The sequence below is a fragment of the Gnatocerus cornutus genome, chromosome 6 (assembly GCF_029298725.1).
Source record: "Gnatocerus cornutus isolate USDA-ARS CGAHR chromosome 6, icGnaCorn1.1, whole genome shotgun sequence".
Taxonomy (NCBI): domain Eukaryota; kingdom Metazoa; phylum Arthropoda; class Insecta; order Coleoptera; family Tenebrionidae; genus Gnatocerus; species Gnatocerus cornutus.
In genome coordinates this window covers 8,244,030-8,267,443 of record NC_142238.1, presented here as the reverse complement: position 1 = coordinate 8,267,443, position 23,414 = coordinate 8,244,030, and the positions used below count along the sequence as shown (strand labels likewise).

The following is a 23,414-nucleotide window of genomic DNA, read 5'->3' as shown; positions in this document are numbered from 1 at the left end:
GATAAAAATTTGGCTGAATACTTGGATTTGGTACACACAATTCTAGGAAATATAGAAAAATGCATTGAAGGTCTCCTGAGTTAAAAATGTTTATAGAATGTATTTTTTTTCAAATCGCATTCAAACTTTAACTTAAACATAAAAATGTTTAAAATTTATCTACTAATTATTTTCTGTGTTATGTGAAGTTTTCTCCGTTATCGCATAAATCTGACTTAAAGCACTTGAATTCCTCCCTTATCTTCTATATAAATTCAATAAGTCTCATGCAATTAATAAGAATCCTTAAAACATCAAACATGTTCTCAAAACAAACTCTTTTTCTAATTTTTGTGCTCTCTGTAAGTAGCCCTAAATTTTCGAAAATCCTCTAACTCACTCCTTTCTAAAGATCACAAATGCAGCACATATCCAACCAACTGACTTGGTGGACGAAGCCGAAAAACAACTCAAAGAATTGAAGGAAATAGTTAGTGGCGAAATCATGTCAGGTCACAACACCCTCGACTCTCTCCTTTCTTCTTTTCAACAGAACTCTGCTACGACTGTTGATAAAGCAGTTGTTGATTTAGACCAAGAACACGACGTAGTGCTTGCACAACTTCAAACACTCAAAGATTTAGCATACTCAGCTGGTAAAGATCCTTCATCGTGCACCACAGGACAGGAACAAACATTAGCAATTTTGCCACCAAGATACGGCCAACAAATCACTGACTGTGTAACTGGTGTGGACACTGAAGCCAAAGGAATATCTGACGATGCTAGATACATTATTGATGTTTCATTCAGTACTGTCCATCATCTTGATGACCAAGTTTCACGGTGCAATGGAGATCTGCTTTGCATTTCGCCGCTTTTGACTGAGATTGAATTAAACAAAGTTAAACTACCGCAGAATATTCAAACTGAGGTCGAGATATTTGATTCTACTTTGAAAACGTTGAAGTTGTCCACCGATTATTGCCCAGATAAAAATTTGGTGCATTATTTGAGTTTGGTGTACATGATTCTGGAGGATGTGGAAGAATGCATCGAAAGGCTCTTGAGTTAAAATATTTTGTTTGTAGAATAATTGTTATTGTTGTAATAAATCTCTTTCATACTTTTATAGTTACTTGAGCTCATTTTGTACTACAAAAACTACAGGTAATCTTACAATCTATTGATTGCGGAGACAATGGCTATTGTGTTGGTATTTGATAATTTCTGTTAACGCAAAGTGTGCTTTACGTAAAGAGTTATCTCATTATGAAATCTTGCAATGTTGTCTCGACTGTGTTTTCCAGTGATGACCTGATGACCTTTAATTTAAGAGGAATTTAAAGAAACTTGTTGTGGAATGATTTACTTTAGTTTAACCTATTAATAAAGGATGAATATTTATCTTATTTCACGTTATCAAAGCCATGTTAAGGTTAATTGATGTCTGTCAATCAATCCAGTAGTAGTCTCTCACACACCTTACTCTTGCGAAGAAAAATTAGAAATATGCATTTTCCGAGAATTATTTTTCTTCTTTTTGCGTTTTTTGCTGTAAGTACTCGAAATCTACTCTACTAAACCTAAATAACGTTTCTGTTAAGGCCACAAACACTTCAGATATTCAACCAACTGATATACTAGACGAAATTGTAAAACAAATCGAAGAATTGAAAGCAATAGTTCAGGGCGAGATTCTCGCTGGTCACAGTTCTCTCAACGCCATATTAGCAACATTTGGGCGAAATTCTGCCAACGCCGCCAAAGGAGGAGTCTTCGCTCTCCAACAACTTTACGATAAAGTTTCTTCAGAAATCGTCACATTGAAAGATTTGGAACAATCCGCTGGTAAAGATGTTTCAACGTGCGTCGAAGCACCTCAACAGATTCTAAGTAGTCAAAGGCAGTACCGTGTCGACGAAATGACAGAGTGTCTTCGTGGAGTTGATAAACAAGCTAAAGGCCTTTCAGACAGTTCTAAATATATTGTTGATGTTGTGTATAATACTGTTGAACATTTGGAGATTGATATCAACCAGTGTCAAGGAGATTTGCTTTGTATTTCACCGCTTTTAAATCAAATTGAGTTGAATAAAATTAAGTTGCCGCAGAATATTAAAACTGAGGTACAGGCGTGTGATCGAGTTGTTAATCTTGTCTAATGTTGTCTAGTAATAGTTGCTCTAATGATAATGTTTCTCCGTATGCTACGGAAGCGTATAAGATCTTAGAGGAGGTTAAGTTTTGTGTTAATAATAATTTGTGTTAAAAAAATTGTAATAGCTAAATAACAAAGTTGCTCCTACAAAATAGAATGTTTTTTCCAATTGTATCGTTCAAAGTGCTGTGAGTTTTACAGGATAATAAATTGTTCACAACTGCAATACTAGTTTTGACTTTGAAGTTTTGAAAGTTGTTTTCTTATCACGTGATTCTGAATTTGTTACCTTATCAACTGTATAAAGTCAAGATATTTACAACTAATAAAAATAATTACTAGATCAAACATGCTCTTCAAACAAACTCTTCTTATATTTACGGTGTTTGCTGTAAGTACTCCACAATTTTGCGCAATCAATTAATTACTTCTTTAAGGTAGCAAATGCTGCACAAATCGAACCCCGAGATTTGATCGACGAAGTCATAAAACAACTCGAAGAATTGAAAGAAATAGTTACTGGTGAAATTCTCTCTGGTCATAACGCCCTCGGTTCTTTACTAGCTGAATTTGGACGGAACTCTGCTATGACTACCAACAGTGCGGTAGTCGGATTAAAAAACTCGCATGAGACAGTTCTCGGACAACTGTTCAACTACAAAGAGTTGGCAGAACAAGCAGGTATTGATCCTTCTTCGTGTATTAGTGGACCTGAAGAACTTTTTCCCACATTGGTACCAAAATACACTCAAATAATCGGGGATTGTGTTAAGGATGTAGATGCAGAGGCCAATAAAATGGGAGAGAGTTCTAAGTATATCATTGATGTAGCATTTAGCACAGTTAGTCATCTTGAGTACCAAATTGCGCGCTGCAATGAAGATTTGCTTTGCATCGCACCGATTTTGACTGAGATTGAATTAAATAAAATTAAATTGCCACAGAATATTAAAACAGAAGTACAAGTATTTCAAGAGATTGCGCTTAAACTTAAAGTGTCCACCCAGGATTGTCCAGACCGTTATCTTGTGGCTTATTCTAGTGAGGCGTGGGGGTTACTATCAGATATAAGAGTATGTCTTAACAATATGTGAATTTGAAATATTTTATATTATTTGTCGGATGAGTTTAATAAATTTATTTAAAAAAAAGAATCCATTGTTTATGGTTAAAGCTAATTTCATTTAAAATTAAAAGTTTGTTTTATGCATCAAATATTTTTTGCGGTTGCTGCTTTTGTGTTAAACTAACTAATTTAGGTGTTGGCAAAACATGTGTCAATTTTAAAATAATTAATTCGGTAATAAATAAAATATCTGGAATTTTTTGGTTATCAATGGACTGACTTAGTTTTCTTATCATCTCAAATTAATATCTGCTTATCTAATAAAAAATCATTAAAAAATCGAAGATGCTTTCCAAACAATCTCTTTTCATATTTGCGGTGTTTGCAGTAAGCAGCTCTAATTTTTATACATTTTATATTTCATATCAGTTATCAACTTTCTTAAGGTATCAAATTCTACCCAAATCTAACCCAAAAACTTAATTGAATAAGTAACAAAACAACTTGAGAAATTGAAATTGTTACTGGTGAAATCCTTTTTGGTTACAGCACGCTTAGTTCTTTACTGGCTGAATTTGGACGTAACTCTGCTATGATTACTAAGAATGCAATAATTGATTTCGTATTTAGAGTACCAAATTGCGCAATGCATTGAAAATCTGCTTTGTATCTCACCAATTTTGATTCAGATGGAATTGATTAAAATTAAGCTGCCACAGAAAATTCAAGCAGAATTAGACGTACTTATTTGAGGATCTTGCTTAAGTTAAAGGTGTTTACTGGTGATTGTTTACATTTTTCTCTTGTAGCTTATACCACGTACGGGTTGTTATCAGATATCAGGATATGTATTAACAACGTTTAAATTTGAAAAGCTTTATCAACTAAGTGTTTCCTTTGTTTTAACAAAATTTAGTTTGAAGAAAATACTTTAGATTTTATATTAATAGAAGGATCCAATAAGAGAACGAATTCAAGTCCTTATTTTAGATTAAATCTAAGATAAAAAACGTAATTAATTAATTCGGTAAGAAATAAAGCATTCAGAATTTTTTCTTATCATTTAATCTGAATTTGTTTCCTTATCAACCATATAAATAAAGTTTGCAAATAATGAAAAGGGTTAAAAATCAAACATGTGTCTCAAGAAAACTGTGATCATAATTGCGTTTTTTGCTGTAAGTAATCCCACAATTAAAATAACCGTTTAATTTCAATTTTAATAGGCTACAAATGCAGCAATTATACAACCAACTGACTTAATCGATGTTGTCACAGAACAACTCGAGGAATTGAAGAAATTAGTTTCTGACGAAATCCTCTCTGCTCATAATTCTATTGAGTCCTTAGTCACTGAATTTGAAGAGACTTGCACTACAGCTATAAATTATGGAACTACCTCAATGCAACAAGAAAGTGATAGAATCCATGAACGAGTTCAAGATGCCGTATCAAAGGCGGAGGCAGAAGGTAAAGATCCTTCACAATGTACGAATTATTGTGAAGAGAGCTTCGTTAATTTGACATCAGAATACACGGAAAACATCAAAAATTGTGTTGATGATGTCAGGAAAAAGGCCAATACAACTGCGGAAGATTCGAAGTATATTATTGATATTACAATTAACACTGTTAATCATCTTGAAAGCCAAATTGGGCAGTGCCAGGAAGACAATGCATGTCTTTCATCTCTTTTGGGTGAGATTAAGTCAAACCAAGGCAAACTGCCTGCCGAAATTAAAGGTCAGCTGCAGCAACTGCAGGGGAATTTTAATGGAATGAAGACGGAGGCTAATAGTTGTCCAAATGGTCAACTTACGGGCTATGCTAGGGGAGCGGAGGCGATACTAACAACTTTGCAAAGCTGCATTAACAATCTTTTGATTTAACATTTAAGTAAGTATACAAAAATGTAGGAGAAACTGTTTATTTTAAATTAATAAATTTTGCAATAAATAAAGCATCTAGAATTTTCTCAGTTATCGTTTAATCTAAATCTGATTCCTTATCAAATTTATAAGTAAATTTCACATCTGATTAAATTGATTAAAAATCAAAGATGAGTTTCAGGCAAAATCTGATAATAATTTATTTCAAAATTCATAAGATCAGCTGGAATAATTTGCGAGGATTTTTCATGGGATGAAGGTGCAGCTTGCAAACTGGTCATCTTACGGACTAGGTATACGAGAACGGTAAATACGGTAGTAGTAAATGTCACAAGGTGTATTAATGGTCTTACCCGAGTATTGTTAAAATAAAACTCAACAAGAAAAATATTTTGATTGGATATAAACAGAAGTCATGTGTGTTACCTGTTTCTACTAGCTTATATCAAAAGGTGAAAGAAAGAGATTAAATGGTTCTAACTATAAAATCATAAATTGTTAATATCAACAAATATACTCTCCCCTACATTTTTTTGATTTATATTTGTACGAGTATCTTTATATACCTATATTATACCTAAATATGACAATATTAAATAGATTAATGGAAGTTTCTCTCTTATCATATAAAGCTAAACCTCTTTCCTTATCAACTATATAAACTTTACAATTAATAAAATCCACTTAAGATCAAAAATGCGTCCCAAGCAAACTCTTACAATAATTGCGTTTCTTGCTGTAAGTAGCTCCTACTTATTTGAACATAACAATTGAATTTAATTTCAATTATCATAAGGTCACAACTTCAGCACTTATCCAACCAACTGACTTGATCGACGAAGTCACGAAACAAATCGACGACCTAAAGCAAATAGTTTCTGGTGAAATTCTGTCTAGTCACAATTCGATTAACTCTATCTTGACTGAATTTGAACGGACTTGTACTGGTTCTACCAATAACGGAATTATCGGTTTGGAGCAAGGACATTATTCAGTTTTTGGACAAATTCAAGAACTCAAATTTCTGGCAGAGTCAGCAGGTAAAGATCCTTCAGCATGTGTCAGTGAATCTGAAGAAACTTTTGCTGATTTAACTTCACGATACACCGAACTCATCATGAGTTGCGTTAGAGGAGTCAGCAAAGAAGCCAACCGAAGGGCCGAAAGTTCGAAGTATGTTATTGATATTTCTTACAGTACTGTTAATCATCTAGAGTACGAAATTGCGCAGTGTCGGGAAGAGTTTCTTTGCATTTCACCGATTTTGACGGAGGTTGAGTTGAGTAAAATTAAACTGCCTCAGAATATTCGAGCGCAGCTGCAAGAATTTGAGTGGACTGTTCATGAGATGAAGTTGGCTACTAATAGTTGTCCAAATGTTTATCTTTCAAGTTATATGAGTGCGGCGTACGCGTTACTTGCAGACGTCTCAAAGTGCATTGACGATCTTCTGAATTAGAATCTTTCATTCCGCTCTAATTTTAATGAAATTCGAGGAGAATTTTTCTTTAATTGTAAACCAAATTTTATACCTGTTTTTTTTAGTTTAGATCATAGAGTTGTATTAAGTCAGTTTAATCCAGATAAGAACAAAATGGATTAAGTGGATTTAAACGGTTTTAACTATAAAAATAATAAGTTATAAGACTATGTATGCATTAACAAATTTGTTATCGATGTGAATTGTCTTTTTATCAACTACGTAATCAACATTAACAATGTTCTCTAAACAAACACTATTTATAATTGCAGGTTTTGCAGTAAGTAGCCCAAAATTTTACAATAATTCACCAACAATGACTTCTCCCTCTCTTAAGGTTGCAAACGGTGCACAAATTCAACCATTCGACTTGGTGGAACAAGTAACAGAACAACTTGAGGAACTGAAAGCAATAGTCAAGAGTGAAATCACTTCAGCTCAGAATTCTCTTCAATCTCTCTTCTCTCAATTCGGACGACTTTCTGCCGTGACTGCTAGTAACGCAATTACCAGCTTACAACAACAACATTCAGAGTTTCTTGCACAACTACAATCTATCAAAGATTTTGTATATGCATACGGTAAAGATCCTTCATCATGTACCGCTGGACCCGAACAACTTTTTTCCGATTTAGTACCCCGATACTCTCAACGTATAATAGAATGCGTTGCTGAACTGAACGTTCGAGCTAAAAAACTAACAGAGAGCTCTTCGTATATTGTTGATATTTCGTATAGTACTGTAACGCATTTTGAGCATCAAGTTTCTCAGTGTGAAGGAAGTTTGCTTTGTATTTTGCCGATTTTGACTGAGATTGAATTGAATAAAATTAAGTTGCCTCAGAGTATTAAGACCGAAGTGCAAGCGGCTGATACCACGATAACTACGCTGCGGTTGTCTGTCCAAAGTTGTCCAGGCGATAATCTTGCGCATTATACTACTATGATAAACGTGTTTATAGAAAACATTGAGGAATGCGTAAATAGGCTAATAGGCTAAAATTATTTTGAATCAAAAGAAAAATTGTACCTCATTTTATATGTATAAGGTAATCTGCGATTAACACCATTCAGACAGCGTAATCTAGATTGGAAAAGATTAAATTATAAATATTTACACATTTCATATATTTTGTCTGTTATCGGGTAACTCCTTATCAAGTATATAAATTGTGCGACTTTCATGCAACTAATAAACGTCATTAGAAGACCAACTATGCTTTCCAAGCAAATTCTTTTAATCCTCATTGTGCTCTCTGTAAGTACCTCAAAATTTGCTTAAATTCCTCTACTTACTCCTTTCTTAAGGTCACAAATGTTGCACAAAACCAACCGTTTGACCTATTGGACCAAGTTACGAAACAACTCGAGGAACTAAAAGCAATAGTTACGGGCGAAATTATCGCAGCTCACAATTCTCTTCAAGCTCTACTATCTCTATTCGGACGAAATAGCGCTGTGATTGCTAACAACGCAATTGTAAACCTACAACAAGAACATTCAACAATTCTTGCACAACTTCAAGCTATCAAAGATTTGGCATACTCAGCAGGGAAAAATCCTTCGCCGTGTACTTCTGCACCTGAAGCAACTATTTCTACTCTACCAACACAGTACACTCAACGTATTACAGAATGCATTTCTGAAGTGAATGATCAAGCTAGAAACATTTTAGACAGTTCTACGTATATTATTGATATTTCGTTCAGTACTGTCACGCATCTTGAGCAACAAGTTGCTCAGTGTAACGGAAACTTGCTTTGTATTTCACCGATTTTAACTCAGATTGAGTTAAATAAAAGTAAGATACCTCAGAATATTAAACTTGAAGTACAAGCGGCTGATTCATCATTTACCACGCTGAAATTGTCCACCCAAAGTTGTCGGGACGATAATCTTTCACGTTATACAAGTTTGGTGAATGTGCTTATAGAAGACGTTGCGGATTGCGTGAATAGACTTATAGGTTAAAATAATTTGTACTAATACTTTTATTAAAAAGCTTAAACTTGAGATAGATAAAATGTGTGTCACTTTTGATCCTTTGAGTAGGATAACAAGAACGGATTATCACCACGTAAACACTTCAGATGTAGTTAAGCTTATTATCCAGTGTTTAGCTTGACGATCAATTGTTGAACTTAATAAAAATACGCGAGATACAATCGCGTATATAAAAGCTGTTTATCATTTTCATTAGTAATCTGCAAGATGATTAAGACAATCTGTGTAATACTTGCAACTCTAGCCGTAAGTAATTCCATTACGTCTATTTAAATATGTTGTAAAAGAAACAAACATCCTAGATTTCGTCTGCCGCAGTCTGGCAACCGCGAGATTTGGTCGAAGAGGTCCAAGAGCAACTCAACCAATTACGGGCCATTGTTCAGGGCCAAATCAACGTCGCTCACACAAAAATCGATTCTTTAGTCACTGCTTTTAAAACAAATTCTGTCAATGTTGCTGAAACTGCCTCCACAGATTTCAAACAACAACAACAAACCATCGCCTCACAATTGACCACTATCAAAGATTTAGCTCACGCCGCTGACAAAGATATTACTCCATGCACCATGATACGCGAAGTACTTCTTAACCAACTTCCGGAAGAATACACAAAAGAAATGAATCAGTGCATTTATGGTGTTGATACACAAGCAGGACAAGCAGCAGCTAGTGGAAAATATCTTGTGGACATTTATTTTAGCAAAGTTCATGATTTGGAATATCAAGTAAACAGGTGTAATGGAGATTTACTTTGTATTTCTCCAATATTGACTGAGATTGAGTTAGATAAGATCCGGTTGCCTCAGAATATCAATACCGAAGTGTCGGCTACTGAGAAGTTGATGGACAATATGAGACTTCTGGTGAAAAGTTGTGCCGATGGTAAGGTTGCGCAATATGTTGCAGGAGCCAACGCGATTCTTGGAGATATCGAAATCTGTGTTAACAAGATTATTGGTCTTTTCTGATGTATAGTTTATTGTTAATCTTATTGTATAATATTAATGTTGTCAAATTTTGTTTTGTTTTGATTTACCTATTAACTATCTAAAGTTAATCCAGTCGAACTTTCATCAGTTAATTAATTTATTTTTCCTGGTAATCAATGTCACATGGAGATTACCTGAGTCTCGACAGATGAATTGCTTTTATTTATAAACTATATAAACCAATTCGTCTTCTTTTCAATGACAGAAAGACCCACAAACATGTTCTCTAAATCATCTCTTTTCTTAATTGCAGTACTTGCAGTAAGTACCCAAAACTTTATAACACAACTTACAATCTTGAAATTTTCTCAAGGTAGCAAATGCGGCCCGATTCAAACCAACTGGCTTGATTGACACCGTTTTTGAACAACTTGAACAACTGAAGACAACAGTACAAGGTGATATTCTCGTCGCTCACGATAACTTTAACGATATGATAATGGAGTTTGGTGTTAATTCCGCCTATGTTGCCAACAGTGCCGCACATACTTTAGGAGCAATCAAAACTACGATTCTTGTAAATATTCAGTCGCTCAAAGATTTGGCATATTCAGCTGGTGTAGATCCTTCATCGTGTACCGAAGTACGCGAAGAAGTTTTGAATAAATTACCAGAACGGTACACTGAAGAACTGGTTGTATGTATCACTGACGTTGACGAAGAAACTAAAAGAATAGCAGACGGTTCTAAATATCTTGTAGATATTTCTTTTAACGTTGTTAATCATCTTGAGTTTGACGTTCGAAGGTGCGGGGAAGATCTGTCTTGTATTTCTCCGTTATTGAATGAAATTGAATTGAATAAGATTAGATTGCCTCAGAATATTAAGACTGAAGTGCAAGCGTTTCAGTCTACTGCAAACTCCTTGAAGTTGTCTGTTCAAAGTTGTTCGGATAATAAAGTTGCACAGTATGTAACTGAAGCCTATTCAATTCTTGCCAACATTGAAACTTGCATTAATAGTCTTTTGGGATAAGATTGTTTGTACTGGTTCAGGATGCATCGAGCACGGAATTCTAGAAATATTTCGCTATCTCATTGTTTGTAAATTTTAGGTATTATAAGCATTAAACCCAGACGTTTTATATATTTATCAGTTTATCAATGTCGTCTTAAGGTTATTTTATTGTAGCCACTTTTTTGTTTGACCAATAAATTCAAAAATGCAGACGACAAGGATTATTTTTCTCTTATGTGCACTTTTTTCAGTAAGTACACCTAAATCTAGTTATACTAAGCATGAATCTATTTAGGTTACAAATTCGGAATACGTCGAACCAACTGATTTGGTTGACGAAGCTATAAAACAAGTTGAAGAACTGAAAGGAATCGTTGCAGGCGAGATTTTACAAGGTACTAATACCATAAACAGTGCTAGCTTCGTTTGGAAGAAATTCGGCCAACATAGCCAAAGCCAAAGGCCACGATGCAGTGTCTGCAGATATCGTCACTTGGAAAGACTTGGCACAATCAGCCGGTAAAGACGTCTTAACATGTACCAGTGAATCCGAAGAGACTCTAAAGAAGTTACTAGAGAATCGAACGGCTGAATTGACTACGTGCATTGATGGAGTTGAGGATCAAGCCATTGATTTATCACGCATTTCTAATTATTTATAATGTGGATATTCTTATCAACATTGGTAATCACTTCTAAGTGATTACCAATAGTGCAATTTGGAGAAGTTAATAAATCATTCAAAAAGAATAATTTCCTCACATTTAGTAACTATAAATTTTTGCAAAAAAATGTCGACAATTTAAAATCTACAGCAAACACCTCAAAAATAAGGAAAAATAAACCTTTATTTAAAAATTTTATTTTTCCAGTCGTAGTTAAGACCGAAAAAGAATTGACAAAATGACGCTCGGAGAACACAAAACATAAACGTATAATTTAATAATTTGCTGTAAATTTAAAACTTTACAGCCTGCATAAAACTCGCTTATTCTATGCATTGAATACCCATTCATGTAAAAATATTATAAGTACCTAGTTATGGTTTTATTACCCCCATTTTTTTCCATAAACTAATATAAAACATTTTAACCCAAGATTTTATTAACACAGTCTTGTATCTCGCCGAAAATTTCATACGCTTCTGTCATAAACGGAAAAATATTAACATTTGAGCAGCTAGTGGAAGATCCAAGAAGACTTATGACTCTTTCAAACGCTTCTATTTCAGTTTTAATATTCTGAGGCAACCTAACTTTGCTCAATTCAATCTCATTTAAAATCGGCGAAATGCAAAGCAAATCCCCTTTGCAGTGTTGAACATCAAACTAGAGGACACAAATTTTAGAAATTTTTATTTTTAAGATCAAGCAAAATTTGGCGACATCTTTTGCAAAAATCCGTACTTTTGATAACTTCTATGCTACAGTTACGAAATTTTGGAAACTTATTGTCTTTTAATGGTTTATTAACTCAACCAAATTACAAAATTATAAAGAAGAAGACAATATTTGAAATTGTAGTGCTGAAAACTCAAATTTTCGAATTTTTTAAGACCAAACAAAAAGTGCTAACCTGTTTCTTTTTAAATCGTAATTTTGATAATGTTTGTGCTATATCTACAAAATTAAACATTACTGCTTTTAAAGGGTTTATTATCTCTACCAAACTGCAAAATTGTAGAGTGAAAGATTTTACCAAGATTCGAAATTTATACAGGACGATGAAAGGAGGCGTCCATGAGTGAAAGTAACATGTCCTCTTCTGTTAAAACATCTAAGAAATCAAAGAAAAAATAATCTAAATCTATTCATTTTTACAATTTGAATTTTTGTTAAAAAAAAACTTGGCAATGCTGCTCAACACTTTCTAATACAATTTTACATTTAGCAGTCTCCTTATCTAAGCAACTAATACTAAATGCATTGCAATGTTGCATCATTGAAAAATTTTCTTTAAAGACAAAAAATGATAGTTCAAGAAACTTGGTTTAAAGCACTTTTTTTCTCCCTTTTTATCCCAATATGTATCATTAACTGTAAAAATATAATTTGAAGTTGTTATAAAAATTTTAACCAAATGGAATTTGATAGTTTAATACAGAAAGCTTGTATCTTTGTTATACAATTACAAAGTTTGTTTTGGTTTTCAATTTTGGGCTTAGGAAAGAATTAGTTGCGTCATAATAGGTAGCATGGGCGTCTGTTTTTCAGCACCCTGTATAATATCCAATGTGTAGAAGCGCCGAGCCTTATGCACGCTATAAAGTTTTAAGTTTATAACCAATTATTAATTTATTTGTGTATTATTATCTGTGTTCTCCGGTCGTCATTTTGTCAGTTGCTTATCAGTTCCTAACTGCGAGTGAGAAAATGAAAATGTTTTCTCTTCAAATGACTTTTTTCCTTACTTTCACTGTGTTCGCTGTAAGTACATATAAGTTGAAATTACAGTAATTTAAAAAAATGTATTAAGCTCACAAATGCTGTACAAATCCAACCATAAGACCTCGTCGACGAAGCGTTGAAGCAAGTCGAGTAATTAAAGTCAATCGTCCAAGGCGAGATCACTACAGGTCACAGTTCTCTTAACTCTATCGTCTCTGAATTTAGAAGAAATTCCAATCAAGTTTCCAGCGCAGGAACTTTCGCTTTAAAACAAATACGTGATATAGTCTTTTCTAAACTTAACACAATTAAAACCTTGGCATATTCTGCTGGTAAAGATCCTTCGATATGTACAGATGAACCTGAACAAACTCTGAATGCTCTGCAACAATTTTACGCCGATCAAATGTTTTTTTGTCTTTCTGGAGTCAATAACCAAGCTAAAGTTCTATCGGAGGCTTCCAAATATGTTGTCGATGTTGTTTTTAACACTGTTATGCATCTAGAGTTTCAGATTAAGCAGTGCAAAGGAGACTTGTTCTGTGTTTCACCAATTTTGAACGAGATTGAACTTGGTAAAATAAAATTACCTAAGGATATTAAAACTGAAATACAGGCGTGTGATAGAACTGTGAGTCTGTTGAAGTTGTCTGCTAACAATTGTTCAAATAATAATGTGTCCCCGTATGGTGCTGAGGCGCACATGATCTTGGACAAAATTGAAGTCTGCGTCAACGCAATCATAAGCTAAAAAAGTCTTCTGAATTTTGTTGTGAAACTTTGCTACGAATTTTAAGTCAATAAATCATACTCCTCCAACATTTTTTTTGCTTTTTTAAATCACTGGTAAAATTTAATACTCCTATTGCTGTAACTAATCAATTATAATTATAATTAAATTCACATTTGGTAATGCTGTCGGCTTGCATTTGCGAACTGCAATAGCCGATTCGCACTTTTAACATGATAAAGCTAGTTATCAGATTAACAATATTGATTGAATGATACCGCAAAAACGGCCAATTTACAGAGTGTGTGATGTCTCACCGTATTTAATTATAAAACTCAGTTTTGTTTTTACTTTACTTTAAAGTGACGATCTATAATCAGTTTGGTAAGGTTGTATTGTACTTTGCTGTTTCCTGTCTTATCGATATCCTCTTGAGGATGAATCATAGTCTTATCGTCTATATAAATCAACCCGTCATTCCAAAATTCACAAAGAAAACAACATGTTCTCCCAACAACTCTTTCTAGTCGCGCTGCTTGCTGTAAGTAAATCAAAATTTTATACAACGCAAACTTATTAGTCACATTTTTAAGGTCGCAAGTGCTACGCAAATCCAACCGATTAGCTTGGTCGACGAAGCTTTGGAACAAGTTCACCAGCTCCAGACAATCGTTCAAGGCGAGATTCTCGCGGCCCATGATGAACTTAATCAGATTCTAATTGCATTCGGTACCAACTCTGCTAACGTTGCTAACAATGCAGCTGTCGCCTTACAACAAGAACACGATACAATTCTTGCACAAGTTCAGTCTGTTAAAGATTTGGCACACTCAGGCGGTGTAGATCCTTCATCCTGTACTGATATTCGTGAGCAAACTCTGAACAGACTACCACAACGATACACTGAACAAATGGCTACTTGTATTACTACTGTTGATGATGCAGCTAGTACAATTGCAGAAAATTCAAAATATATCGTTGATGTTTCGTTCAACACTGTGAAAAATCTTGAGAATCAGATTAACCGGTGTGGGGAAAATCTGCTCTGCATTTCCCCGCTGTTGAATGAGATTGAATTGGACAAAATTAGGCTGCCCCAAAACATCAAAACTGAAGTGCAAGCATGCCAGGCGACAACAACCACTCTCAAATTGGCTGTTCAAAGTTGTGCGGATGATAAGGTTGCGCAGTATGCAACTGAGGCCTACTCAATTGTGGCAGACATTGAAGCTTGCATTGATAGACTATTGCCATAAATTGTAAATATATTTTTACAATAAACGTGTATTAAGTTATTCGTGATTATGATTTGAACATTCCTTAAACACTTTATTTGACATTCCTTTTAAATTTGGAGATCCATTCTTAAAATTTTTGTAAGTTTGAGGGTCCAGATAAAAACCACTGATTGATAGATTTATCGATCTTAGCAAATAATCGCTTTTCCGATTTGATATAAATCCACATTTTATTTTTTTTTGCATTGACAGAATAAACTTGCGTCTATCGGAGATTATGGAATAAGACCGATCAGGGGCTTGTAACAAGTCGAGAAAATGTTAGAAGAACGAGAGCTGAAAAGTTGTAGAAATATCTTTTGGTAGCGTTAAAAATACGCGAAATCAAACTTGATTTCAAACTGGACTTTGAAATAATTAGTTATAATAGTTATAATATTAAAGATATTTTAATTTGCTCTTTGATCTTATCAATATCCTCTTGAGGATATCGAATAAGCATCAATTGAATCAGATTTTTATCTGCTATATAAACCAACTCATTCTTTCCAAATTCACAAAGAAACCGAAAACATGTTCACCAAACAAACTCTATTCCTAACCGCAGTGCTTGCTGTAAGTAAATCATTTTTTTTTATTATCTAAACTGAGTCATAATTTTAAGGTCGCAAGTGCCACAGAAATTCAACCAACTAGTTTGGCCGACGAAGCTCTGGCGCAATGCAAAGAACTCCAAACGATCGTTCAAGGCGAGATTCTTGCGGCTCATGATGAGCTTAATCAGATAGTAATTACATTTGTTACAAATTCTGAAAATGTTATTAACGATGGAACTATCGCCTTGCAACAAGAGCACGATACAGTTCTTGCACAAGTTCAATCCGTTAAAGATTTGGCACACTCAGGCGGTGTAGATCCTTCATCCTGTACTGATATTCGTGAGCAAACTTTGAACAGGCTACCACAGCGATACGCTGAACAACTCACCACTTGTGTTCATAGTATTGATGATGACGTAAGAGGAATTGCACAAAATGGGAAATACATTGTTGATGTTGCATTCAACACTGTAAAGAGTCTTGAGAATCAGATTATTCGGTGTAAAGAAGATATTCTCTGCATTTCACCGATTTTGACTGAGATTGAATTGAACAAAATTAGATTGCCCCAAAATATCAAAACTGAAGTGCAAGCAGTCCAGGCCACGATAACCACTCTCAAGTTGTCGGTTCAAAGTTGTGCAGATAATAAAGTTGCGCAGTACGGAACTGAGGCTTACTCAATTTTGGGAGACATTGAAGCCTGCATTGATAGACTTTTGCCATAAATTGTAAAGATATCGTTTTAATAAAGGTGTAATAAGTTATTTGTGTCTATAATTTAAAGGTTGTTTCTGTAACACTGTATCTAAGCATTTTATTTGACGTTCTTTTAAAGTTTGAGATCAATGCTTGAAATCTTTGTAAGTTTGAATGTCCAGATAAAAATATCACTGATTGATAGATTTATCGGTCTTAACAATTAATTTTTCGATTTGATTTAAAACCACATTTTCTAATTTTTTTGGGGAATACACTTGATTTATTGGATTTTATGAAACAAGACCGGTGAAGGGCTTGTGAGATTGACAGGCCGAGAAAGTGTTATAAAAACGGCACTTGAAACTAAAAATTGTAGATATGTTACCTGATAGAGCTAAAAATCGCGAAATCGAAACTTGAATTCAAACTGGACTTTGTAATTATGATCTAATAAAAATTTATTAAGAAAATATTATTATGATGTGCTTTTTTTTGATAATATCAATATCCTCTTGAGAATATCGAACAAACATCAATTGATTCGGATTTTTATCTGCTATATAAACCAACTTATTCTTTCCAAATTCATAAAAAAACGAAAACATGTTCACCAAGCAAACTGTCTTCCTAACCGCGCTACTTGCTGTAAGTAATAAATCAAAAATTTTGATTACCTAAACTGAGTCATAATTTTAAGGTCGCAAGTGGCACAAAAATCCAACCAACTACCTCGGCCGACGAAGCTATGGCGCAATGCAAAGAACTCGAAACGATCGTTCAAGATGAGATTCAGACGGCTTTTGATGAGCTTAATCAGATAGTTATTGCTTTCTTCACTTATTCTAAAAATGTTACTAACGATGGAACTATCTCCATCCAACAAATGCACGGTACAGTCCTTGCAGAACTTCAGTCCATGAAAGATTTAGCACACGCTGGCGGTGTAGATCCTTCATCCTGCTCTGATATTCGGGAGCAGACTCTAAACAGACTTCCACAACGATATGCTGAACAAATTGCTATTTGTATTACTGATTTGGATGATCATGTCAGTACAATTGCAGAAAATGCGAAATATATCGTTGATGTTTCGTTCAACACTGTGAAAAACCTTGAGTACCAGATTCAGCGGTGTAAAAAAGATATTCCTTGCATTTCCTCTGTTGTGAGTGAGATTGAACTGGACAAAAGTAGGTTGCCTCAAAATATCAAAACTGAAGTCCAAGCATGCCAGGCGACAACAACCACTTTGAAAATGGCGCTTCAAATGTGTGCAGATGATAAGGTTGCGCAGTATGGAATAGAGGCTTACTCAATTTTGAAGGATATTCAAGATTGCATTGATAGACTTTTGGGATAAATTACAATTATATCCGTTTTAATAAAGGTGTACGTATTAAATTCTTTTATTGATAATTTGAAGGTTTTACTTTCAATCAAAAAATAACAAAATGTTCGAAAACACTTTATTTCTGCGTTTCTGCTGTACCTGAATACCAACTTTAAGTACCAATCTAGATAAGAGCGCCGCTGACTTAGTAATCTTTGCAAAGCATTTTTTCGAGCTGATTTTAAGTCAGTTGTGGTAAGACATTGATTTGCTAAGTCACAACTAAATTTGAAAATCAGACTTTTAATTTGAAAATACAGTTTGAAAAAAATATCTTAACCCTAAGATCAAATAATACTTCTAGGAAATATTAGATATTAAAATTAGTTCAAGTGTTGTGTTGTAGTTTTTACGTTATCAACGTCATCTTGAGATCACCTGAGGCTTAACAATGGAATTACTGATATATCAACTATATAAACGAGTTTGCTTTTGCAAAAATGATAGAAACGGCCACAAAGATGATGTCCAAACAAACTGTCTTTCTTCTTGCAGTGCTTGCTGTAAGTAATTATAATTTAATATAGTTCCTGGAATTAACTGCTCTTTTAAGATCGCAAGTGGAGCCCAAATCAAACCCGCTGATTTGGTAGACGAAGCTCTGGAACAACTTGACCAACTGAAGCAGATTGTTAAAGGTGACATTATAACTGCTCACGATAACCTCAACAACATACTTCTTGAATTTGGAACTCATTCTTCTCAAGTCATTAACAAGGGACTCGTTGATTTGCAACAAGAACACGATACCGTTGCGGCTGAATTGCAATCTGTGAAAGATTTGGCACACTCAGCTGGTGTAGATCCTTCACCTTGTACCAATCAACGTGAAGATTTTATCCACAATTTACCAGAATGGTATTACGAAAAGATGGTTGATTGTTCCAATTCTATATTCCGGGAAACCAGGAGAATAACAGACGGTGCTAAATACATCGTCGATGTTTCCGTAAACACTGTTGATCATCTGGAGTACCAAGTTAGACGATGCAGGGAAGATCTTCTTTGCATTGCACCACTTTTGAATGAAATTGAATTGAATAAAATTCGGCTGCCTCAGAATATCAAGACTGAAGTGCAAGCTGCTGATTCTACAACGACAACTTTGAGGTTGTCTACTGACAGTTGTGCAACTGACAAAATTGCAGCATATGCGACGGAGGCAAACTCAATTCTACGTCTTATTGAATCTTGCATCAACCAGATAATAGGCTAACATGTTCTATATGTGGTATTGTTTAAATAAAATTTGGTATAGTTTCTACTTCATGGTGAACATGATATGATCTAATTGCTATCAATTTTTTTCTGTTTTTCCTCCAATCAACAAACATCAACTGAAATAAATTATTGTTCGTTTAAATTTTTTTATTTAAGTGCTCATTTACTTGGAAAAATGCGAAGATACCATCAACTTTGCTTCAAATCACTTCAAAATCGTACTGATCTTAAAAAATGTACTTTGAGTGTCTAAATTTATTTGTTTGTTATCAACTTCATCTGGTGATATGACATTGAACACTCGTTTGCCAACTATATAAACCAGTTCACATGTTCTACGCTCACAGAAATATCCACAAACATGATCTTCAAATTTCTAGTTGCAGTATTGGCGGTGAGTAATTTAAATCTTAGACTTATGAAAAATAAACAGATTTGAAGGTAACAAATGCTGCCCATATTCAACCAACCGATTTGGTCGACCAAGCATTAGAACAACTTGCTCAACTGAGGGCACTTGTACGAGGTGAAATTCTGGCTGCTCACAGTGAACTTGACCAAATAATAATAGACTTTGGAACGCACTCTTCCCAAGTTGTTAACGCTGGAACCATCGATCTCCAACAAGAGCACGACACAGTTCTCGCAGAGGTTCAGTCTATCAAAGATTTGGCATACTCAGCCGGAGTGGATCCAACAACGTGTACTGATATACGCGAAGAGGTTTTGAATAGACTCCCCGATCGATATACTGAAGAAATTATTACGTGCGTCCGCGGCGTTTACAATGAAACCAGAAGAATAGCAGAGGGTGCCAAGTACATCGTGGATATTTCGACAAATACTGTAAATCATCTTGAGTTTGAAATCAACCGATGCAGAGAAGACTTACTTTGCATTTCGCCAATTCTCAATGAAATTGAGTTGGATAAAATTAGATTGCCGCAGAATATTAAGACTGAGGTACAAGCTTGTGAAGCTGCTACGGAGACGTTGAAGTTGTCTACTGGGAGTTGCTCAAATGATAAAGTTGCGCAATATTCGACAGAAGCGTATATAATTCTTGCAAACATTCAAACTTGTGTTAACAGTCTTCTGAACTGAGGCTATGTTTTATAGTTTTTCGTATTGTACAATAAAACTGTGTACCTATTATTAAACCCCAATTTAAAAAAAAAACTTCGAAGTTAAACCGCGTTGACATTTTTGAGCACTCAACGCTGCGATGGCGGAAAACTTAATTTGATTAGGTTTATTAAGATGAACAAGTTTTTAATATTATCCAACAGGAATATTTCTAGCAACTTTATAGACAGCTATAAATTTTTATGAATTTTTTTATTATCAATAAAAATCCGTAGAATAAAATTTCTTAACATCAAAAAATAATACCTGCCTTTAAGCCACTAAACTAGTTTTATTTGGTCTGTGAGTTTACTGCAATCATAAATTTTTGATAAACAAGGAATGACAATTGTTTATAAATTTTTGAGTAATATAAGTATTAAGTTTATAAAGAATTATTACATATATAAGTATCATAATTTATCAATTTTCTTCATTTCTAATCCTAAAGATGCGCCCTGAGAGAATTTTCTTTTTCGTTGTTGTAGCATTTGCTGTAAGTATTTATAATACTACTTCAATTAAACTTAATTCTTTGTCTACCAAAGATAACAAATGCTGATAATGTCCAACCAACCGACTTGGTCGACGAAGCCAAAGCACAACTTGAGGAATTAAAGTCAATCGTTCAAGGCGAGATCCAATCTGGTCACAACAAACTCCACTCTAAAGAATCCACATTCGGAAGACATGTTGCCATGTCTGCCAATGGGGGAGCCATGTCAATAAACCAAGTTCGTGATACAATTTCTGCAGAAATTCGTTCAATCAAAGACTTGGCAATGGCGGCTGGTAAAGATGTTACAACTTGCACTGACAATCCTGAACAAACTATAAACGAGCTAAAACAATATCGCACTAATGAAATGACGGTTTGTTTACGTGAAATTCATGATCAAGTTTTGGAGCTGTTGAAACATTCAAAATATGTGGTGGATGTTACTTTTACCACTGTTAGTCATTTAGAATTTCAAATCGCGCAATGCAGAGGAGACTTGCTGTGCATTTCATCAATTTTGAAGGAAATTGAATTGAACAAAATTAAAATGCCGCAAAATATTAAACTGGAAGTACAAGCGTATGAAAGAAATGTGGATCTTTTGGTATTGTCTGTCAATAGCTGCGCAGATAATAATGTCGCTCCGTTTACTACAGAAGCGTATGCGATTTTGAATGAGATTCAGGTGTGCGTTAATAAAATTCTAGGCTAAAATATTTTTGTATTTAATATGTAAGCAATTTTGTCGAAGATATCAATAAAAACTTGATTCCTTGGTCTTCATTTCTGATGAGAGAATTTAAACTTCGAGAAACGATTTCGAACAATTAAAACAATGCGTCACACATCCAAATTGAGCGAAAGGAATAAACAATCATAAATCGCTTATTAGTTATCATTATTGGCTGTCTTTATTTGTCTACTTTGAAATATATCTACTGTATAAACCAATTAAATCCTCACCGTTAACATGGTGTCTAAACAAGTTCTTTTCTTTATTGTGGCCGCACTTACGGTAAGTCTTCTAATTTTATTTTGTTTTCTATTTCTACTTATTACTACAAAGGTTACCGCCGCCTCCAATATCCAACCCACTGACTTGATCGACGAAGTTAAAGAACAAGTTCAACAGTTAAAAGCAATAGTCCAAGGCAAAATTACTTCAGCCCACAATTACATTAACAATGTTGTATTTGCATTTGCACTTCATTCTGTTAATGCTGCTAATGGAGGTTCTGTTTCTTTAAGACAAGCCAACGCTACAATATTTTCCCAACTCGATTCAATCAAAAATTTAGCACACTTAGCTGGTAAAGATGTTTCAGGATGTACCAATGAGAATGAAGAAATTTTACGCAGTCTTCCACAGGAATATATGCAACATTTATCTATATGTCTTGAAGATCTTAAAGACCAAGCTAAGAACTTGGGTGAGAGTTCTAAGTATATCGTAGATGTTTCTTTCAACACTGTTAATCATCTTGAATTTCAAGTCAAGCAATGCAGAGAGGATTTATCTTGTATTTTGCCTATTTTGACTGAGATTGAAAAGGACAAGATTCGACTTCCCCAGAATATTATGATAGAAGTACAAACGTGTGAAAATAATATTTTGTCTACCCTGAAGTTGTCGCTATCGACTTGTGTTAATAGTAGTGTTGCACAATATTCCACGCAGGCGTATTTAATTTTGGGGGATATAGAAATTTGTGTGGGGAATGAGATTATAAGCTAAGCTTTTGAAATACAAATGTTGTTTTGAGTGGTTTGTTGTTCTAATTTACATCAAAAAGTGACCTTTATAATGGTGGTTGATGCATTTAGTAAAAATGCATATCATCTTCAAAATATGTTAATAAGTGGAAGTTTGGATTAAACCAGATATATCTAACTAAAACATATTCCTTACAAGATATTGATGTACTTACAGTGGAACAATTTAATCAAATAAATGATTTCAAAACGAAGTTCTTCGAAAGAAGAGATAAACGTTAAAATATAACGTCCGTTACGTTGTTCAAACCATACATGGAATTTTTATTTGTCAAACTAAGTCAAAAAAGTTTTGTTTTTCTCATTTTTCTGTAAAGTTTGCGTGTGCTGAATTGGCATTTTTTGAAATGTATTTAGAACTTTCAACTATTTCGTGATAAATAAAACGTTTTAATGAAAGAATTTTTAATTTACAACACCCCAATAACAATAACTGTAATGATACCAATTAACTACTTGTACTAGATGTACAATTTCCGCAGTTCTGAACTTTTCAGTGCAAAACATGTTGGGCAAATTAACCTTCCTCTATTTTTGTGCAGTTTTTGCTGTATGTAAGTCCAATAAATCAAAGACATTAATTTATGCTAGTTTAAATTAAGGTCACTAATTGTGATTTGGTCGACGAAGCTCTTGAACAAGTCGATCAGCTCAAATCCATCGTCCAGGGAGAGATCTTTACTGCTCTTGATAACCTCAACAGTTTACTTCTTGCTTTTGAAACGAATTCCGCCAATGTTGCCAATTCCGCAACCGAAGCAGTAAAGCAAGAAGAGGCGAAAATTATCGCTCAACTTATACATATTATACAAATCGCATATGTAAATGGTAAAAACCCTTCTCAGTGTTTTTCCGGACGTGAAGAACTTGTTAACAAACTTTCAACACGGTTAAATGAAGAAATGATTACTTGCCTAGCTGCGTTTTTTGACGAAGCCAGGCAATTGACGGAAAAATCTAAGTATATCGTCGATATTTCGTACAACATTGCAAACCATTTTGAGTATCAAATTAAACAATGCAGAGGGGAACTCCTTTGTATTTCGCCAATTCTAAGTAAGGTGGAAATAAACAAAATTAAATTGCCCCAGAGTATAAAGACGGAGGTACAAAGTTGTGAAAATCTGGTTACTACTCTGAAGTTGTCGACTCAGAGCTGCTCGGATGCTAAGATTTCGGAGTTTGTTGGTGAGGCTATCAAAATTCTTCTGGACGTGCAGA

General features: G+C 34.3%; 12 protein-coding genes across 15 annotated transcripts in view; all 12 read left to right on the top strand.

The window, feature by feature from the left end:
• Window positions 1-23,414, top strand: part of LOC148172611 (A-type potassium channel modulatory protein KCNIP1-like) — a 114,128-nt gene that overhangs the window by 33,069 nt on the left and 57,645 nt on the right. The gene's annotated exons all lie outside the window — the stretch shown is intronic.
• Window positions 162-1,054, top strand: LOC148172626 (uncharacterized). Its single transcript, XM_088038719.1, has 2 exons — window positions 162-341; window positions 392-1,054. The coding sequence occupies exons 1-2, from the start codon at window positions 267-269 to the stop codon at window positions 1,052-1,054; spliced, it is 738 nt and encodes a 245-aa protein (XP_087894845.1). The 5' UTR covers window positions 162-266.
• On the top strand, window positions 1,460-2,200 carry LOC148172625 (uncharacterized). Its single transcript, XM_088039470.1, has 2 exons — window positions 1,460-1,536; window positions 1,587-2,200. Exons 1-2 carry the CDS (start codon window positions 1,492-1,494, stop codon window positions 2,142-2,144), a joined length of 603 nt encoding a protein of 200 aa, XP_087895596.1. The 5' UTR covers window positions 1,460-1,491; the 3' UTR covers window positions 2,145-2,200.
• On the top strand, window positions 2,490-3,234 carry LOC148172624 (uncharacterized). Its single transcript, XM_088038716.1, has 2 exons — window positions 2,490-2,531; window positions 2,578-3,234. Exons 1-2 carry the CDS (start codon window positions 2,490-2,492, stop codon window positions 3,232-3,234), a joined length of 699 nt encoding a protein of 232 aa, XP_087894842.1.
• LOC148172623 (uncharacterized) lies at window positions 4,306-5,710 on the top strand. Of its 2 annotated transcripts, XM_088039331.1 has the most exons (3): window positions 4,306-4,384; window positions 4,433-5,102; window positions 5,277-5,710. In XM_088039331.1, exons 1-2 carry the CDS (start codon window positions 4,343-4,345, stop codon window positions 5,093-5,095), a joined length of 705 nt encoding a protein of 234 aa, XP_087895457.1. In that variant the 5' UTR covers window positions 4,306-4,342; the 3' UTR covers window positions 5,096-5,102; window positions 5,277-5,710. The 2 variants fall into 2 exon arrangements, with proteins under 2 accessions (XP_087895457.1, XP_087895456.1); XM_088039330.1 differs by lacking the exon at window positions 5,277-5,710 and having other exon boundaries at window positions 4,433-5,180.
• On the top strand, window positions 6,892-7,636 carry LOC148172622 (uncharacterized). The gene has a single exon (XM_088038715.1). The coding sequence runs from the start codon at window positions 6,892-6,894 to the stop codon at window positions 7,573-7,575; it is 684 nt and encodes a 227-aa protein (XP_087894841.1). The 3' UTR covers window positions 7,576-7,636.
• Window positions 7,749-8,546, top strand: LOC148172621 (uncharacterized). Its single transcript, XM_088038714.1, has 2 exons — window positions 7,749-7,833; window positions 7,884-8,546. Exons 1-2 carry the CDS (start codon window positions 7,759-7,761, stop codon window positions 8,544-8,546), a joined length of 738 nt encoding a protein of 245 aa, XP_087894840.1. The 5' UTR covers window positions 7,749-7,758.
• On the top strand, window positions 14,034-14,941 carry LOC148172620 (uncharacterized). The gene is made up of 2 exons (XM_088039218.1): window positions 14,034-14,187; window positions 14,240-14,941. The coding sequence occupies exons 1-2, from the start codon at window positions 14,149-14,151 to the stop codon at window positions 14,900-14,902; spliced, it is 702 nt and encodes a 233-aa protein (XP_087895344.1). The 5' UTR covers window positions 14,034-14,148; the 3' UTR covers window positions 14,903-14,941.
• On the top strand, window positions 15,398-16,250 carry LOC148172619 (uncharacterized). Its single transcript, XM_088039193.1, has 2 exons — window positions 15,398-15,499; window positions 15,549-16,250. The coding sequence occupies exons 1-2, from the start codon at window positions 15,458-15,460 to the stop codon at window positions 16,209-16,211; spliced, it is 705 nt and encodes a 234-aa protein (XP_087895319.1). The 5' UTR covers window positions 15,398-15,457; the 3' UTR covers window positions 16,212-16,250.
• Window positions 16,783-17,587, top strand: LOC148172618 (uncharacterized). The gene is made up of 2 exons (XM_088038800.1): window positions 16,783-16,830; window positions 16,883-17,587. The coding sequence occupies exons 1-2, from the start codon at window positions 16,789-16,791 to the stop codon at window positions 17,543-17,545; spliced, it is 705 nt and encodes a 234-aa protein (XP_087894926.1). The 5' UTR covers window positions 16,783-16,788; the 3' UTR covers window positions 17,546-17,587.
• Window positions 17,968-18,839, top strand: LOC148172617 (uncharacterized). The gene is made up of 2 exons (XM_088038799.1): window positions 17,968-18,078; window positions 18,129-18,839. Exons 1-2 carry the CDS (start codon window positions 18,016-18,018, stop codon window positions 18,789-18,791), a joined length of 726 nt encoding a protein of 241 aa, XP_087894925.1. The 5' UTR covers window positions 17,968-18,015; the 3' UTR covers window positions 18,792-18,839.
• On the top strand, window positions 18,932-20,102 carry LOC148172616 (uncharacterized). Its single transcript, XM_088038801.1, has 2 exons — window positions 18,932-19,190; window positions 19,238-20,102. Exons 1-2 carry the CDS (start codon window positions 19,158-19,160, stop codon window positions 19,898-19,900), a joined length of 696 nt encoding a protein of 231 aa, XP_087894927.1. The 5' UTR covers window positions 18,932-19,157; the 3' UTR covers window positions 19,901-20,102.

What these genes read in the sequence shown, in the direction of transcription:
- LOC148172626 (XM_088038719.1), top strand. Translation starts at nt 267, where the DNA reads ATGCAATTAATAAGAATCCTTAAAACATCAAACATGTTCTCAAAACAA. An exon ending in TTCTAATTTTTGTGCTCTCT is followed by an intron (nt 342 to 391) that starts GTAAGTAGCCCT and finishes TCCTTTCTAAAG; the next exon opens with ATCACAAATGCAGCACATAT.
- LOC148172624 (XM_088038716.1), top strand. Translation starts at nt 2,490, where the DNA reads ATGCTCTTCAAACAAACTCTTCTTATATTTACGGTGTTTGCT. An exon ending in TTATATTTACGGTGTTTGCT is followed by an intron (nt 2,532 to 2,577) that starts GTAAGTACTCCA and finishes TACTTCTTTAAG; the next exon opens with GTAGCAAATGCTGCACAAAT.
- LOC148172621 (XM_088038714.1), top strand. Translation starts at nt 7,759, where the DNA reads ATGCAACTAATAAACGTCATTAGAAGACCAACTATGCTTTCCAAGCAA. An exon ending in TAATCCTCATTGTGCTCTCT is followed by an intron (nt 7,834 to 7,883) that starts GTAAGTACCTCA and finishes TCCTTTCTTAAG; the next exon opens with GTCACAAATGTTGCACAAAA.
- LOC148172620 (XM_088039218.1), top strand. Translation starts at nt 14,149, where the DNA reads ATGTTCTCCCAACAACTCTTTCTAGTCGCGCTGCTTGCT. An exon ending in TTCTAGTCGCGCTGCTTGCT is followed by an intron (nt 14,188 to 14,239) that starts GTAAGTAAATCA and finishes CACATTTTTAAG; the next exon opens with GTCGCAAGTGCTACGCAAAT.
- LOC148172618 (XM_088038800.1), top strand. Translation starts at nt 16,789, where the DNA reads ATGTTCACCAAGCAAACTGTCTTCCTAACCGCGCTACTTGCT. An exon ending in TCCTAACCGCGCTACTTGCT is followed by an intron (nt 16,831 to 16,882) that starts GTAAGTAATAAA and finishes CATAATTTTAAG; the next exon opens with GTCGCAAGTGGCACAAAAAT.
- LOC148172623 (XM_088039331.1), top strand. Translation starts at nt 4,343, where the DNA reads ATGTGTCTCAAGAAAACTGTGATCATAATTGCGTTTTTTGCT. An exon ending in TCATAATTGCGTTTTTTGCT is followed by an intron (nt 4,385 to 4,432) that starts GTAAGTAATCCC and finishes CAATTTTAATAG; the next exon opens with GCTACAAATGCAGCAATTAT.
- LOC148172619 (XM_088039193.1), top strand. Translation starts at nt 15,458, where the DNA reads ATGTTCACCAAACAAACTCTATTCCTAACCGCAGTGCTTGCT. An exon ending in TCCTAACCGCAGTGCTTGCT is followed by an intron (nt 15,500 to 15,548) that starts GTAAGTAAATCA and finishes CATAATTTTAAG; the next exon opens with GTCGCAAGTGCCACAGAAAT.
- LOC148172622 (XM_088038715.1), top strand. Translation starts at nt 6,892, where the DNA reads ATGACTTCTCCCTCTCTTAAGGTTGCAAACGGTGCACAAATTCAACCA.
- LOC148172617 (XM_088038799.1), top strand. Translation starts at nt 18,016, where the DNA reads ATGATAGAAACGGCCACAAAGATGATGTCCAAACAAACTGTCTTTCTT. An exon ending in TTCTTCTTGCAGTGCTTGCT is followed by an intron (nt 18,079 to 18,128) that starts GTAAGTAATTAT and finishes TGCTCTTTTAAG; the next exon opens with ATCGCAAGTGGAGCCCAAAT.
- LOC148172625 (XM_088039470.1), top strand. Translation starts at nt 1,492, where the DNA reads ATGCATTTTCCGAGAATTATTTTTCTTCTTTTTGCGTTTTTTGCT. An exon ending in TTCTTTTTGCGTTTTTTGCT is followed by an intron (nt 1,537 to 1,586) that starts GTAAGTACTCGA and finishes GTTTCTGTTAAG; the next exon opens with GCCACAAACACTTCAGATAT.
- LOC148172616 (XM_088038801.1), top strand. Translation starts at nt 19,158, where the DNA reads ATGATCTTCAAATTTCTAGTTGCAGTATTGGCG. An exon ending in TTCTAGTTGCAGTATTGGCG is followed by an intron (nt 19,191 to 19,237) that starts GTGAGTAATTTA and finishes ACAGATTTGAAG; the next exon opens with GTAACAAATGCTGCCCATAT.